The sequence below is a fragment of the Pleurodeles waltl genome, chromosome 10 (assembly GCF_031143425.1).
Source record: "Pleurodeles waltl isolate 20211129_DDA chromosome 10, aPleWal1.hap1.20221129, whole genome shotgun sequence".
In the NCBI taxonomy this organism is placed as follows: Eukaryota; Metazoa; Chordata; class Amphibia; order Caudata; family Salamandridae; genus Pleurodeles; species Pleurodeles waltl.
Genome location: NC_090449.1, coordinates 1,005,337,314 through 1,005,353,420, shown reverse-complemented (window position 1 = coordinate 1,005,353,420; position 16,107 = coordinate 1,005,337,314). Strand labels below are relative to the sequence as shown.

The 16,107-nt window shown below is 40.8% G+C and overlaps 1 protein-coding gene across 1 annotated transcript in view; it reads left to right on the top strand.

The window, feature by feature from the left end:
- Positions 1-15,688, top strand: part of LOC138262468 (uncharacterized) — a 94,388-nt gene extending 78,700 nt beyond the window's left edge. The window contains exon 4 of the mRNA XM_069212362.1: positions 15,659-15,688. Within this exon, the coding sequence (XP_069068463.1) occupies positions 15,659-15,688 (30 nt within the window). The remainder of the gene's footprint in view (positions 1-15,658) is intronic.
- The last annotated feature ends 419 nt before the right edge of the window (positions 15,689-16,107 follow it).

The window sequence follows — 16,107 nt, the reverse complement described above, 5'->3', positions numbered from 1 at the left end:
TGTTGGACTTAGACCTGAGATCACTATCTCAAACCACTTGACTAGGTTGGCTGCACAGCAAAACCACACAAAAATATATAAGGACTTCATCAAGTAGTAAATCAAAAATGCTCACATTCTTGCAAGTTAAAGTGAGATCATATCCAATATCAGTTCTTATACAACATTTTCAACATGGATGGGTTGTGTTGCCTCAGTGTTCCAAACATCAATAACAAAAAAAATAATGAAAACACTGACACAGAAAATAAGTAAAGGATATCAGAGAGAAGACAGAAGGAAGCACAAAATACAAAACAAAAAAACATTAGACAGAAAACCCAAATGATCTATATATTGGTTGTCAGCCATATTGAGAAAAATATCAATATGATAAATGCTAGGATGAAATGTGCAAGTCAACTGTAAAAATGTTATATAAATGTGTATTGCACAATTGTCTCTGTATCTGTTATATGCTAGAAATAGTCTGATTAGGGACGACTTACTACAACTCATGATGAGACAAGCACATAGTTAATGCAATATTATATGAAACAAGCAACATAACTAGCTGTTCAAAGTAGTATACATTTCCAAATCAACAATCAGATCATGTTGTACAGTTTATGAGTAGTTTATCCAACAACTTTCCTTACAATGTATTTTGAGAACTCTAACACCATCCCTGTGGTGAGCTGGAACATGATCAACACCCATAAATGACATTTTACCTAGTTGATCCAACTGGCGATTGTTAACAAAATATACAGAGATCTAGAGTCTGATCACTCCCAAATGTTTTCTCAATCTCATTTTAAGTGCTTGTTTCATTGAGCCCACATATTGAAACTGTCACACACAGATCAGCATATAAATACAATATGTTGTATTACAATTCATGAAACTTCTAATCTGAAAACATCTTGAATTACCATGGTTATGGAACCTAGCAACTTTGGCATTTATATATTGACAGCAAACACATTTACCACATTTATAGCTGCCAACTAGTTTTGGATTCAACCATCTGTTGTCAGTAACTGCTGAATATTTTTTTAGAGTGTCTGCCATGCTATAAGTGACCAACGGACAACTAGGAAGTATTCAATTCAAATCCTGGTCTAACCTCAAAACATCCCAGTGCTTCACTAGTATTTTGTAGATCTGCCTATTTTCTGCACAAAAAGTCGTAATAAATCTGATGTGAGGATCAATAGTACATCTTGTTCTTGCCTTTGAATTTGCAGTATGGGCACGTAAGGAAGGCGGTAAAACCTTTCAAACTCTAATGCAGACACAAGGGTTTTAATGGGATAACCCGTTGACTTAAAAATCTGGATGCATTCTAATGCTTGTGTCTCAAACTCTTCTAAATCACTACTACAATTAGGTTTTGACGTTTATCATGCAGCCTCTCATTTCAAGCATGCTCCCTCCCATACTCCCTCTCATGCCAACCCATAAATAGGTTGGCATAAAAGTGAACAAACCTAGCACCCATTCCTGTGCCTCGTAATTAATTTAAAAAAATCCTTTTGGGACAGGAAAAAATTAGTCTCTCGAACAAATCGGGTCATATCCAAAATCATTTGAACATGTTCATTGTGACTCGCACTCTTAAATTAAAAGCAATATTGTAGTGCTTGCAGTCCATTTGTATGAGAAATTATAGTTTTCAGACTCTTGACGTCCGTAGACACTAATAGGTAAGTGTCCTCCCACGGAATACCAGATAACTTGCCTAACAAGTCCTTAGTATCTCCAAGAAACAATGGAAGTGCATTGACCATAGGTGATAAATGGATATCTATGGACTCCAATATTTTCTCGGTAGATGATCCAATACAAGATATAATATGTCTGCAAGACGGATTGGTACCTCCTTTATGTATTTTAGGAACAAGATAGGTAATAGGAATTAAAGGATCGCTAACCACTAAGTATCAGTATTTTCTGCATGAAAAAACCCCTCTTGAACCAACAATTCAACATCCTATGACATTGGTGGAAAGCTTTGGTGTAATCCTCACGTGTACATCTCTCATAATCCATAGCAACATTTAGTTGTCCTTAACTCTTCTTGTTCATAATTCACAAAATCCATAAGCACCACATTCCCCTCTTAATCAGCTTCATGTATAATTACATTCCAATCTTGTCGTAAACCTTTCATTTCCCAAATCTCTTTATTGGTGAAGTTTGTGTTATATGATACATTACGCATCAAATTAAAATCTTTCACAGTTAGATAATAAAAAATATCAATCAGATTCTATTTTGGAAGAATGGGAACAAAGGTATATTTCCTTGCCAATCCACTTTCCTGTAAATTATGCTCCTCAATCAACAAATCTTTGGCTAAGTCCTCTATGTCCACAATGTCAGAGTCGTCCAGACCCATAAGGGTATGGGTACTAGCAAATCTTGTATTGTAAGTGTGGAGAGATGAGGTTCCAATTCAAGTATGTGACATCTGGTGGGGTTATTTAAAAAATATTTTTTCAGTTTTAGAAGTCTCATAAATTTATATAAATTAATTTTGATTTGGAAATTGTCAAAATGGTGTATAGGGGAGAAAGATAGGCCTTTTTCTAAAACATTAATTTCTTCTACAGTGAGCTGCCTAGATAACAAATTTAAAATTAAGGAGGATTCGGGACTCTCATCCCTTCCTTTGTCCTTGAACTTTTCTGAACTCCTGTATTTTGTTGACTGCTTCCTTGTGCACTTCAGCCTGCCCCTGATTCTTTTATAAGAATTGTTTCTTGTTGTAACTTCCTTTCTCGATTCCACAAATTTTTTCACTAATCGTATTTTCCTAAGTTTGTCTATAACATTATTAGATGTAATCACTGCACCTGTGGCATTATCAGTATTTGATCTCCTTGAATCTATACCTGAAGAGTCAGAAAGTGACAAACTTTCCAATGAGTATTTATTAACTGGAGCTCCCCTTTTGTAACCAGAATCAAATTTTCGTGCATATGAGTAAATTCACCCAGAGTTGTTATCCCTGGCATCACATAAGAAAGTAATTATTTTCTCTCCCTTAATCTCCTCCTGATACTTCTCCAAAGTACCTTTCAGAATTTAATTATTCTTTCTGGTACCCTCCTCAAGTTTAAGTTCAGCAATAGCGGTTTTAGTTTCCTCAATTTCTCCCCTGAGGAGACCCATTTTAGTTTCAGCCTGTTTGATTGGCATCATTGTTAAATCATTTGAGGTTGCAGTGTTTCTTTTCCCATTTCTCAGCCTGTTCCGTATCTATATCCTCTACGGGGGGAAATATTATTACCTAGACCCTTAGGAATCCTACCAATTTCCAAATATTTTTTTAAGAGTACAATTTTCACACCATTTGTGGGATTCCTTCTTAGTAATCCTTTCCAATTTAAGAAACAAACTACGTAGTCCCATTGCTGCATTGGAACTGCCACTCCTTGCTTTTTCAATTGGTTTACTAAACAGATTACCCACCAACTGCTCCAGAGTCATTAAGTAATTTGCCATTTTCCCAAACAAGAACTGTGACATGTTTTAATTGCTATACCAATCTGCTCATATTCGGAAGCATTACAGTGCATGTCTGCTAAATGTGTTCACTGTGATGTGTGGTTACATTTTTACTAATAGAGAATTGACATTGTAAGATGTCAGTGCTTGGTATTGTTTGTTTTTTAGTCTTTTGAACCTTGGTTGGTGAAGATAACCCATAACGTTATGAAGAGGCAGTCAAGCTGTGTATTTACAATAATAGGATAAAATTACACTAAAACTCAGGATACATCATATCCGAAGGTGACTGAATTGAGGAGACGTTACTTGTGTTTGAATCTTGTATTTGATTTGGTAAGTTTTATCTAAATGTGTCTCTGTACAGTTGATACTTTATGATATCCTAGGCTAGTTTCTGTGTTTATATTTTCAGTTAGTGAGTTGGGCCCTCTTTGGTTTATATCTTGGTGCTTGTTCTTCTATTTTCCATTTTCCTTTTTTCATTTAGTTTCTTTTTCAGATGGTTGCAGTTTATGTTTGGCTAAATTGTGTGTATGTGTCTTGCATTGTTTTCATATTTCTTTTTCTCTTTCTTTTCTGTTCCTTGTCATGCTATTACTGTCCACATGCATATCTTTTTTTATTTTTCCTTGTTTTTGGCTCAAGATGTTTTTTGTAACTGGGTTCAATGTAGTATCTATAGGCAACTTAAGTTGTTTCTGTTTTTTTTCTTCTTTTTGTTTTACATTATTTTTTCTTAATTATTTTTAGCCCTGAAGAAGCGGATATTCCATGAAACACATATTGCTAATTTAGTGCTGGGGTTGCTACTTCAATGGAATGCTCGCATAATTTCATTTGTGCAGATATATGATCCGTCAAAGACTTTTTCAATTTAATATAAATTATAGAAACGTTTGACCATTGTGTAAATTATGAAAGAGTATGAATGCTGTTATGATTACAAAACAATATTTATGATTTCATGTATTATGAACTGCCATAATTGTGTACATTTGTATCAGCAAAAAATACAGAAACATTTAACTACTAATTCATCTTCGTGGTTGACTCTGTTCTACAAATTTCACTTATTCATTGAGTTTTTTTCCCCACGACCCCCCACAGATTACACACCTGGTAAATAGCCCAAACGATCACTATTCACTGGGAATGCAATTTGTGTCCAGGATTGTGCCAGACCATTATGAGGGCCTGTAACAAGTTAGTAACACTAGGGCCTCTGTGCTCTCTACATTTAGATTAGCATATTTAAAGAATTAGCATAAAGATACCTTCTATGCATTTCTATTGAGATTTTTATTTCAACTTAGAAAATTCATAGGATAACTCCCTATGGGTTTCATGTTTGAAGAATTTAGATAGGGCTACTATTTGAAACTAAATGTAAACATTTTTCCACTATTAGTGTGCTGCTACTACTACTACAACGACTGTTAAACTACTACTAACTACATTCATGTGCTGCATAATACCCAGGTATATCACTTGGCCCTTTTTTTCTATCTGACAGAAGAACAGCTCATTTTGTATGCCCTGAATAAGGTCGATATATGTAACTGGATCCCACTGAAATGCTGTGTCAGCATTTCTTTTAATTACTTATTTATCATCAGAATGTTGTCATTGTTTAACAAGATTTAGTCCAATGATGCCAACATGGGAAGCATTAAGGGAGGCATATAGAATAAATTGAGAGTTTGGACATGTGTGGAAGTATTTTTATGATGTTATTGTTGATTGATTAAAGAGTAATTTTATGAAAATGTAATTAAAAATGGTTTACATGAATTGATTAAATTTGTGGTAAGAATAAGTATGTGGGTGTGTCTTCATTTTTTATTTTTTATGGATTACAAAAGGGAGACGTTTGAAAAGCCATATTAGACAATAAGATACACATTAATTTTAGTCCCAATAACTTAAACACAGGCAAATTTAGATAATAGTATTGCATCTTTTATTCATGCCTATGGGTAGAGGTGTAAAGCCTCTTTGAAAGGAGGCTGTGAGAGAATAGTGAGACATGTTGTTGCCTTTTGGTAAAGAACCTATTACATCAAGGTTACAGAAATGCACATCAGAAGCATATTATGTGCCTGAAGTTTAGTGTATCAGTCCACTTCCTATTTTCTTTTAGTGATAATTATCATTCCCTACATCTGCCCTTAAATCTTTTATACACACAAGTGAGCTGAAATGAGTGCTGTTGAATTTTGATTAACATGAAACAAACTAGAAGACTAAGCAGAGCAAAACAATATTTTTCTTCCTTTCCTATTTTGTGTGTTTGATGTGTTTGAAGTGGCAAGAAAATGCCACACATGTTTGCCCTTGTCACTGTGCCACTTGAATTAAGTTATAACTGACTGACAAGCTCCAATCAAGGTGAAACTGTCTTCTTGTGTTCCAGTTCAAGGAGGACCTATCTTGGCTGCTCAGAGTGGACAGACCCTAAAGGAGCAGGGTTGAGATTGATTTGCACACGGCTCGGTGCAAACTAAGGTGGCATGAAAGACAAAAGAACAATGGGTTGCAATGCTATCCCGAGTGATTGCTAGTGGTTAGACATATTTAAAACATTCCTCCAATCACCTTTTGTGTGTTTGATGTAACTCCCCAGGTGGAAAAGGTATGCCCAGTCACAGGTTCCATGCTAACTGTGCTACTGTAACCAATCTAGACCTGGCTGATGCTTCCCAGTCAGAGTTGTTTGTGTTCCAGGTCAAGGAGGACCTTCTCTTGCAGTTTTAGCCTTGCTACTAGATGGAACCATCTTTTCCTGGCAGATTTCAATTGCGATCTTATATACTTTGTTATTGTAAATGTCTGAGAGAATTGGCAGTGGACACAACATATTTTGTTAAGGTATTTCTTGCCCCACATCATTTATCCATAAACCTATACAAATTATATAGTGAGTAAGGTGTTTTGAATAAACCATGTAACTACTTTCCTGAATTCAATATTTGTTGGGAATCAAACTTGTTTCCTGAGTCCTAAAGTATGAGGATTTCACAAAGGGGTATTTGTTATTTCTGCACTTAATATCCAGCTTCAAAAGCAGGGTATGCTCTTGTCTTCAGTTAGAAGTGAACAATTTTACAATGTAAAAATGTCTGCTTAAAACATCATGTTAACAAGAAGGGTACTTTGTTGCTGTTGTGACAGAGTACCTTTTCTACCAACATATAAATCAGGCCTTAATCCACTCTAGGACATCTAGTATCACTGTCATTAAGTGAGCAAGATATTAAAGCATTGCACTGGGTCAATTATGTTAAACAAACCATTTCTCACTCTTAGGTTGTTTTCTATAGGAAAGACATATTGACTTTTGTAATTACTCTCCTGAAAGTCTAATATTTCAGAAGTAATGACCGTATGGTTCGCACATATCACCAAAATAGCTTGCCCTATGTTAAAGATGCCCCTTCCTGCACAAAAAACAATTCTGTCTGCACATAGGCACCCTTGCACTATGGTGTAAGGGTACCTGCTTTGGCGCTAGGCAGCACATTGTATTCCACTGCAGGGAAAAGAAAGTAATATGTTGTAAAATGTTAAGTACAGCACCTTCCATCCCATTCCCTATCACGCAGTGCAGCAAAATTACTTGCTGCGCTATGTGCTGTTCTGTTAAATATTCTCCTAACCTTCATTGATCTTAAAATCATAGCTATGGAGAGTAGACTATGGTCTTTACCTAATCAACTGATTGGACTCCCTCTTGTGTCTTGAAAGTCATCACCACTGTGCCCTTTGCTTAATTTACCACATTTTAGGAGTAGGCAGGAACCCTTTGGATGTTTTCAGTTTTGATCATCATAGTGAAAAAAACACTGAAACAACAAAAAATTATAACACATACATACTCTTCATTGGAGGTTAATTACAACTGTATCAATCAAAATAATACAAAAATTAGAGCCAAAGATAAAGTCTAATAAGATATATTCCAAAATTCACATTATCAATTCAGTGGCTGTTCTTTGTCCATCTCATTCTTCTCATTCAATTTAAAAAGTTTTGGGGCATATTTATACTCCGTCTGCGCCGAATGTGCGTCACAAATTTTGACGCACATTCGGCGCAAAACTTGGCCCATATTTAAACTTTGACGCCTGAGCCCGCGGACGTCAAAATCCCGCCGTGTGTGTAATTTTTGGGATGCGGGAAACCGCCTTGCGTTAATCATATGCAAGGTAGGCGTTTCCGTCCAAAAAATGACTTAAACGGCCGTGCGTCGTATTTATGCTTCTGGGCAAAAATGCCGCGCGGCCGGGAGGCGGAGTCGGAAAATGACGCACAGCCCGATTTGCGTCAAAAATTAACGCCTGGGGCAGGGCAGGCGTTAAAATGGGGCAAACACACCTGTATTTAATCAGAACACACAGAAGCAACAGCAGAGATGCTAAAGGGAGACATGGAGGTGCTACTCATCCAGCGTGCACACAAACGCAGAGCCCAGCAACAACAACAGCAGCTACCACAACACCAGCAGGGACCCCAAAGGCAGTGCAGAAGACAGGAGAGAATATTCCGCACCAGAACAACCCTTCATGGCCTCAGGGAACATGACATCATCCAGAGCCACAGTTGGCATCCACCTTGCTGACACCCCGCACCATCCCAACAGAAACCAAGCTGCTAGCTGTACTTCACATGTTGGCAAGTGGCTCCTTTCAAAGCACTGGCGCTCTGGTTGCCGGAATATCACAGCCATAATTTTCTGCCTTCTTGCCCAAAATACTGGATGCCATAATTGGACTCACACCCCGCCACGTCTGCTTCCCAAATACACTGCAAAAGTAGCAGGAGACAAAACAGGGGTTTTACCTCATTAGTGGCTTCCCACCCGTCCTTGGTGCCATCGACTGCACACATGTACGCCTTGTGCCACCTGCTGCAACTGAACACCTCTACCGCAACAGGAAGCACACACATTCCATCAATGTGCAGGCCATTGCCGATCACCTAGGATTGATTACCAACATCGTGGCAAAGTATCCTGGGAGTGTACATGACTCATTCATCTTCCGTCACTCTACCATCAATCAACACTTCCAGGATGGACGATATGGCAATGGTCTACTTGTTGGTAAGTACAGAAACCTACTTATATACACACTGCACAGCAACCCTCTAGGACACACAACACATTCCCCACAACAGCAACATGTGGACAGGAACACCCAGAGGTCATGACATCGCTAGCCATGTTTGATAGGTCTGCAGTGAACCTGTCACACATCTGAAATTAGTGTACAGTCTAATGTTAAGACATCAATGACATCAATGACATCAAACCTCAATGGAGAGGTTTGGCCAATTGTCACCTTGCAAAATGTAAGCGTCTCACTGATGTTTAAATTAATCCATTGCATAAGTCTAAAGGTATGGGATGTCCAGGGTACATAGATGCTAACGTGTTACCACCACTGTCAAAATGAATCTGTGTATGGATCTATCATGTCACCCCCAGTGAAGACACAGGGACACCTGTATCACAAGTCACAATGCTAGGGAGTGCACACTGTACTGCAAATACCCAAACATACTGCTGACAACCGGTGAGCAGGCAAACACTTGTTCAGCCAAGGAAACAACCCAATGCAGATGGTACATCCTACAAGCCTAGGAAGGAACACATTAACACAAAAGAGTCACAGACAACACAAGACAACTACTGCCATGCAAGGTGATATCAATGGGGCAAGCTACATCAACATGATCCCATTCATTTTCTTTTACAGCTGATCAGGGGAATGGGATCCAGCCATGGATTATGACACCATTTGGCAACCCAAGCACTGCAGCAGAGCGTGCCTACAGTGACGCACATAGGAGGACACGCAGCATAATGGAGAGGACCTTCGGCATCCTCAAGTTGAGATTCAGGTGCCTCAACATCACTGGTGGCAGCCTCCTATATTCCTCAGAAATGGTCTGTAAGATCATTCTAACATGTGCCATCCTGCACAACATTTGCATACGAAGGAACAGTCCCCTCTTAGAACCAGAGCCACACATGCCTGAAGAGGAGGATGCTGGCCTGCAACATGAGGGGGAACAACAAAACACAGCTGCTGGATTGCATAGGCACCAACATATTGTGAACAATTTCTTTTAAAACAACTCACCATCACCACTGTATTAACTAATGTAAATAAACACCGATAATAATCACCATATCATGGTATGTCTAATCATTTGTGCTCACCTTTATATCTAACTATCAGAATAAGAGTGCAGCCTCATGGAGCATTGCTGATATACCGATCAGGACACAGAAATTTCCTGAGCAATTGTGATGCGTATCATACAACAGTCACATACACACACACTGTAAATGACATATATCCTGTACATTTCACCTTTGAAGGGCAATAGCAGTGGACCACACATATTTCACACATACATGTTGGCAACATGGTTCATCGCAGCATATGGCACACAACTAAGACACCATCAGTCAATAAGAGAAAAAAAAAGCCTCATACATGAGGCAGTGGATGTGCAATTGCATTGGTAACAGGAATGTATGACCAAAACCTTGACAGCAGTAAGTCGTACAGCACCTATCTTTGCAAGGACTATCTGTGACTAGAGTTCCCTAGAAGCAGAACATAGACAGCACAAGTGCCATACCTATGACAAGCATTGCGCACATGACATTCCATGTACATGTCAGCCCATTTCCTAACTCCTGACACACCCATGCTCCAGGTCTCAACCCACCTGTATGAAGAGGTCCCTGGAATGGTAATATGTGTACCCTGATATTCCCTCCTCTACACACACAGACTAACAATAGTAATCCAGTGTGCTACACCCTTTCCTATGTTATGCTATTGTCATAGTACATCTGACTGCATGGACGTCAGGTCAATTAATACACTGGCTTGTAGTTTCTAAGCCCTGTTATCGCCTGTAGATTGCTTCCCGTGTGAAAGGTACTGTTGGCCATTTGAACTCGAATATCACCTACAGGACTTGTGAGAAACTGATGCAGCACACACCTGTGATTACCTCCATGCACACCACCCATTTGAACATGCACTGCCCTTGCAGATGATTGGAACAGCATAGAAGTTGCCATTTTGTCAAATACACTGTTATGCATTGCTAGTAATTAAGCTGTGTAACACAGCCCTTGGGTTTATGTGCCACCTTCAAAAACACAGGACAAACACAGTTTTCCATGTCAACTGTCTTGTTCTTCCTCCGACCAGTCTTAGTCAGACCACTGAGTATGTACCTTGTGAAATTCCTGGATCCTGATTGACCCTGCATCCTGTCAGCCTGACTGGCACCTGTCTGTGTGTTACCCTGAAGATTCCTTGTGGCTACATATGTACCACACTTGCGTTACCAAACCTCACATTCCTCAGGGGGTATTTTGTCATGTGCTTCCTCAATGCATACCCAAATACATTGTATAGCATCATCTGCTTTTTAATTGTACCATATTAGTAAAATTGTCTTTGAATACCAAAATCATGGCCTATCCCTTGTCTGGGTCTCATGTACGCATGAACGACAAAGTGTGACAGTGTACCATGCACGTATGCAGGGATTGGGTATGGTGCCTCCAGCAGAACCAGCTACCTCTGATAATGTGCAGGAAAAGTCCACACATGTTAGGACCCTGACAGTTCACACGCTGAATCACATTGCTCACAACATATTGATGGGCTGTGCATGGTGAATAGCTGCAAGATTAATCAACACAGAGGCTATGATGTTCCCAGATGCAGTGGGAACTGTACAGGCCAACCTGTGTACAAATGTTTTAATGACACCTGCTGGAACATGACTCCTGAGATATGATCTCACTCAGCACACCAAGGTTGCCCTGTTGACAGTCTCATAACACGTTTGCAGTGACAGGGTGGGACCATCCCCATGTTGGTTTTCATGTCCTCATCGATTTTACTCACATTGATCTCCGAAGGTTACTCAGTAGATACAGGAATAGCCGCCACTGACTCATGATGAGACCTGGACGTAACTGTGACAACATACACCCCTAAAAATATACAGGATCAACATTGGACCACACACAAACCAGACACCTCTGTGCAATTGATCACTGGAAATATGTGGCCATGTGCTGCCTCGTCTGCTGGTCCACCACTGCCACTGGAGAGTTGTGGCTCAGTCATATGACTACAACTGTGGCGTGATATAACAGTTGGGGGTAACCTTTGGCTGTCTGAGCGAATAACATGGTACCCACTTAGTCTATACATGTGCCAGATTCACGGTGGGTTCACCAACAAGTGCCTAGGAAGCAGTTACCAAATTTCTAGGACATGGGATGGGCAACTTTTGGACCATTGACATGAACAAGCGTCTGCCATCTTTCCGGTGCTTGCTTTGTCATTTGTGGTGTCTACGTTACCCAAAATCTTGGAAGTGCACACAACAGATGTTGCTACATGTATGACTAGCACGTGTCCTCTCTCATTTCCACACTGACTTGCATCTAAGGTTTGGACACATTGACTTTACATTCAGACAAGCATATTGTCAATAATGCATCTTGTGATGCACACCCACTGGGTCGACAACTACATTAGTAGCCAATGCACACACATTGAGCCATAGGCATTGAGGTATTGTACTTATGTGCGTCACCTTGCTATCCTCTCCTGATGCCAAACATGCCCAATTTGTGCAATACATACATGTAGGCCACCCATATGGCCATCTAGTGCGTCAGCCAAACGTGAGAATCCTGTTAAGGAAGTAGCGGATCATGGTCCGCAGCAGTATGATGTCTCACATGTGACCATACACCGTCAACACCAAGGTGGGTGCAAACAGCATATCTCAGTTGTGCCACAAATGTAACATTACTTTAAAATGGCAAAATTACCGAAACCCAGTTACTGCCCTGAAATTGTGACGCATATGCGTCAAAAAATGATGCTCATGCCCGAAAAACGACTCATTATGCCCTTAAAATTGGTTAAGTTTTAAGACTATTTCCAAATATATGGATGCGGCCTAATTTTTACTCCTGTGCGTCGAAAAAAAACGACGCACATACTGTATGCGTCAAAAATGATGATGCATAACTATAAAAACGGTGGCCATTTTATGCAGGAAGTGATGTAATAGGATATCCTGTTTACAGATTATGTACAGTGGGGGTACTTTCACTTTCACTTTGCAGTCTGTGATTCTTCTAGACTGTGTGGTTGTGTTCTGAGTTTTGTCCAGTGAAATTGTGCTTTTGTCTCCTGTATGCTCCATTACTTGTTAGTTTGTTATCTAAAATTGTTGTTGTATACTGTCTGAGTGTTTATTGTGTACAATTGCCCAGTATTGTATTGTCTTTGTTGTTTGTGGGAGTCTGTTGTGGGTAGTATTAGTTTGGAGATAGTTGGGCTCTTTTAGTTGTTAAGTTTACTTTTTTGTAATTCTACCTTCCCCCTTTTCTCCTTTGTTCTTCTTTTTCACCTATTCCCCTTTTTCGGTGCTAAGATGTTGGGTAGGCCACGTCTTGGCAAGATGGGTGAGGAGGAGCTTGGGGGGTTTATATGGCAGGTGTGCTATTTCCTCCCGCAAATGATTGAGGCGGGGGGCGGGTGATACAGGGGTATCACCCAGAGGCACGTAGAATCCGGTGGGGAAAGGTCCTGCATCACTTGCATCGCGTATATGGGAGCCAGAGAAATGACCACCAGCTGAAGCACCGCTGGGCTGACCTCATCTCCAGGGAGCAAGATCTGCGGACCACCTGGGAATAGTGATTGGTGGCCCTGTTGGTGATTACAAATCATGTAAATGTGAACGATTAAAAACTCTGTAGTGACATCAGATGATTTGTACAATATCTGCCGCCTATGTTGTTGAGTGTGTGGAATGCTTTGGAAACATACAGGGTCATTGATGGACTATGTGAAGGACCACAATTGCTAGCTGTCAGGAAGCAAGTGCTCTGCAAACTTACTGAATACTTTTGCTTAATGTAAGTTGGTGCCGCCTTTGTGTCAGACAGCAACACAAATTAGGACCTAATCATGTCTATATAGGTCACATTTGCCAGTGAGGTATAGATTTTCCAAAATATTACCGACCTTTGTTGACGCAACAGCTAGACTGACTTTAGAAACACTACATGATGCAGAAAATGAGTGCAGGCTTCACATTAATTGATGATAGCAATGTGGCCCACACATATGTCTCATGTGTGTCTGGTGAGTGTGTAAGGAAAGCATTCACGGAAGTTCTATGAATGTTAGGGATTATTGTGGTCCTTCATCATTTTGGATACATGTCAGATCTGGATTTGGAAACATAGGGAAAAAGTGCAAGGTGCCCTCAGCTAACATCTTACACTGGTATTTGGTGTTTGGTGTTCCACTTTCGTTTAGGGATGGCAGGCCAAAGGTATGCACATGGGTTCATATCTCTATGGTTGGTGCAACTCATCATAGCTGGGCCACATCAAATGAAGAAACTGTAACAAAATGAGGGCTTACAAATGTCCTTGCCCCTCTGTACATTGTACCTATGTGTCATACATTTGTCATGGCCACAATGGCTGTTTGGCTGGTAAGGCACTCCTCAAGGAAACAGGCTTTGGATGTCTCTCTTGGATGCACATGATGAGACGAATACACTCCATTATGTCTGCTCACTAATGAAGGAGCATGTTTGCCAACACATGATAGTTAGGGCCACTGCATGTGTGCAGATATGTGGGTAAATGTCACAGGAGACCCATGGTATGTACATGTTAGCCGTGCTATATCGGATGCAGTATCATCATGTCTGAGTGGCTCTACTTACTTATGTAATCTTACACATAGTTTTTGTCTTTGGAATTGTTGGTCAGTGCACAGATTTTGAGCACATTTCTTCCTTCCATGCCTTACAGGTGGACCCGCACCCTACACTGTGGGCGAGGTGGCTTCATTCGAGGACCCTGACAACTCCAGTAAGCGTTGATATGTCTGTTATGTGTTGTGTTTGCTGGTGATGTGTGATGGACTCCTGTGTGTTGAACAAATAGCACGGTGTGATGCGCTGGCCAATCATTTGTCTTGTTCCATGAGTGGGATTTCATTATCTCAGCATTTTGGAGTTTGCCAATGCTTATCCAATTGTCTTATCCAGGGATTCTAGGTCATTCCTGTAGGCCCTGCAATGTGAATTGGGTTGAGTCAGGTGGATAACACTTGTATCAACAAGAGTCGCACTGGACCTAATCTCAGATTTAGTCAGCCTGTCAGACCCACATTCTCACAGAATGGGGCTGCAAAATGCTTACCCACAGACTTCTGCTTCCCTATTCACCAATGTACTCATGAAACTGTAGGTTGAACTTCCTAGCAGCATGTAGCTCCACATGTAGTGCTACAAGTATGTGGCACGTGAGTGCAGTGGCCTAGGTGTGCATGCAACTCATAGCCAGGGGTATTCTTGCAACTCTGTGTTTGCTGTAAGTCATGGCTTACTGGATGTATATGATGTGGACAAAGGTCTGCATTGCAAGACATGTGTAGCGCTGGGATTGGTCAAGGGTTTGCTGTCTCCTATTTGTAGATACACCTTACCTGTGGTGTGTGTGTTGAGCCAAACACATGTCCAGCTTTCCTAAGCTGCCTGGGTGTCCATGTTGTTTGAAATTGTTAGTTGTTTCTCCACCACCCCACCCGCAAATACAGGCATGGGTTTGTGAATAGTGTACCTAGGACTGATGATACAAGTATGTTACACAGACATGTAAATCAGTGAATCTTTGGTCGGAACCTAGTATACACACTCAGGTATAGCACATGAGTACTATACCAGCAAGTCCATTTACAACTTGCAGATCATGTGGCCCTAGATTTCCATCCCGTACGCTGACATTTGTAGCCCTGGCATTGGCAGAGGATATGCAGCATGATTGTTAGCTGACAACTGGCAGAACTCTGATGCCAAAATCATGACAGTTGTTACCCATCTTGTAGGGTTTGGATGTGCTATGTGTGATACGACCTTTGTAGACTGGCCTGCTATGTACTTCCTCAGGGACATTCAATGATCTGTATGATGATAGGAGCTGTTACAAGTACAGTAGATGTACTGTCTGATTTACTTCTTGTGCCACTTCACACAATGCAGTTCCTAATGTAATTTATTTCCTTTGTCTTTACAGCTGAAATATGACACCCATCCAGGTCCGTGAATTACAGATGCGGGCAATGCTTTACCAGCATATCGTGCTGGTAGAGTCGGGTACAGAAGGATGGCCCGAAGATACAGGACCAAACGTGCCTCTGGAGACTGGAGGGCTTTCCCACAGGGTGACCCTACTTTGCCCACCACAGCCACCACCAGCACGACCACCGCTACCACCCAACAACATCTGCAAGTGCTCCAGGCCCTAGCAGTGGACCACCTTCATGGCAGCCCACAGACATTGACAATACACGGCCACACACGTCCTCAGCTGGTACCCAGACAACCCCAGCTGCAACAATTGACCCTGCTGCTTTTGTGGACATGCAGCGCAAAATGGACCGTGTCCTCCGGAAAATGAGTCACCTGCGGCGGGATGTTCACCATATCAGCAGGCGTGTGCAGTCCATTAAGCAGACCCTCCGG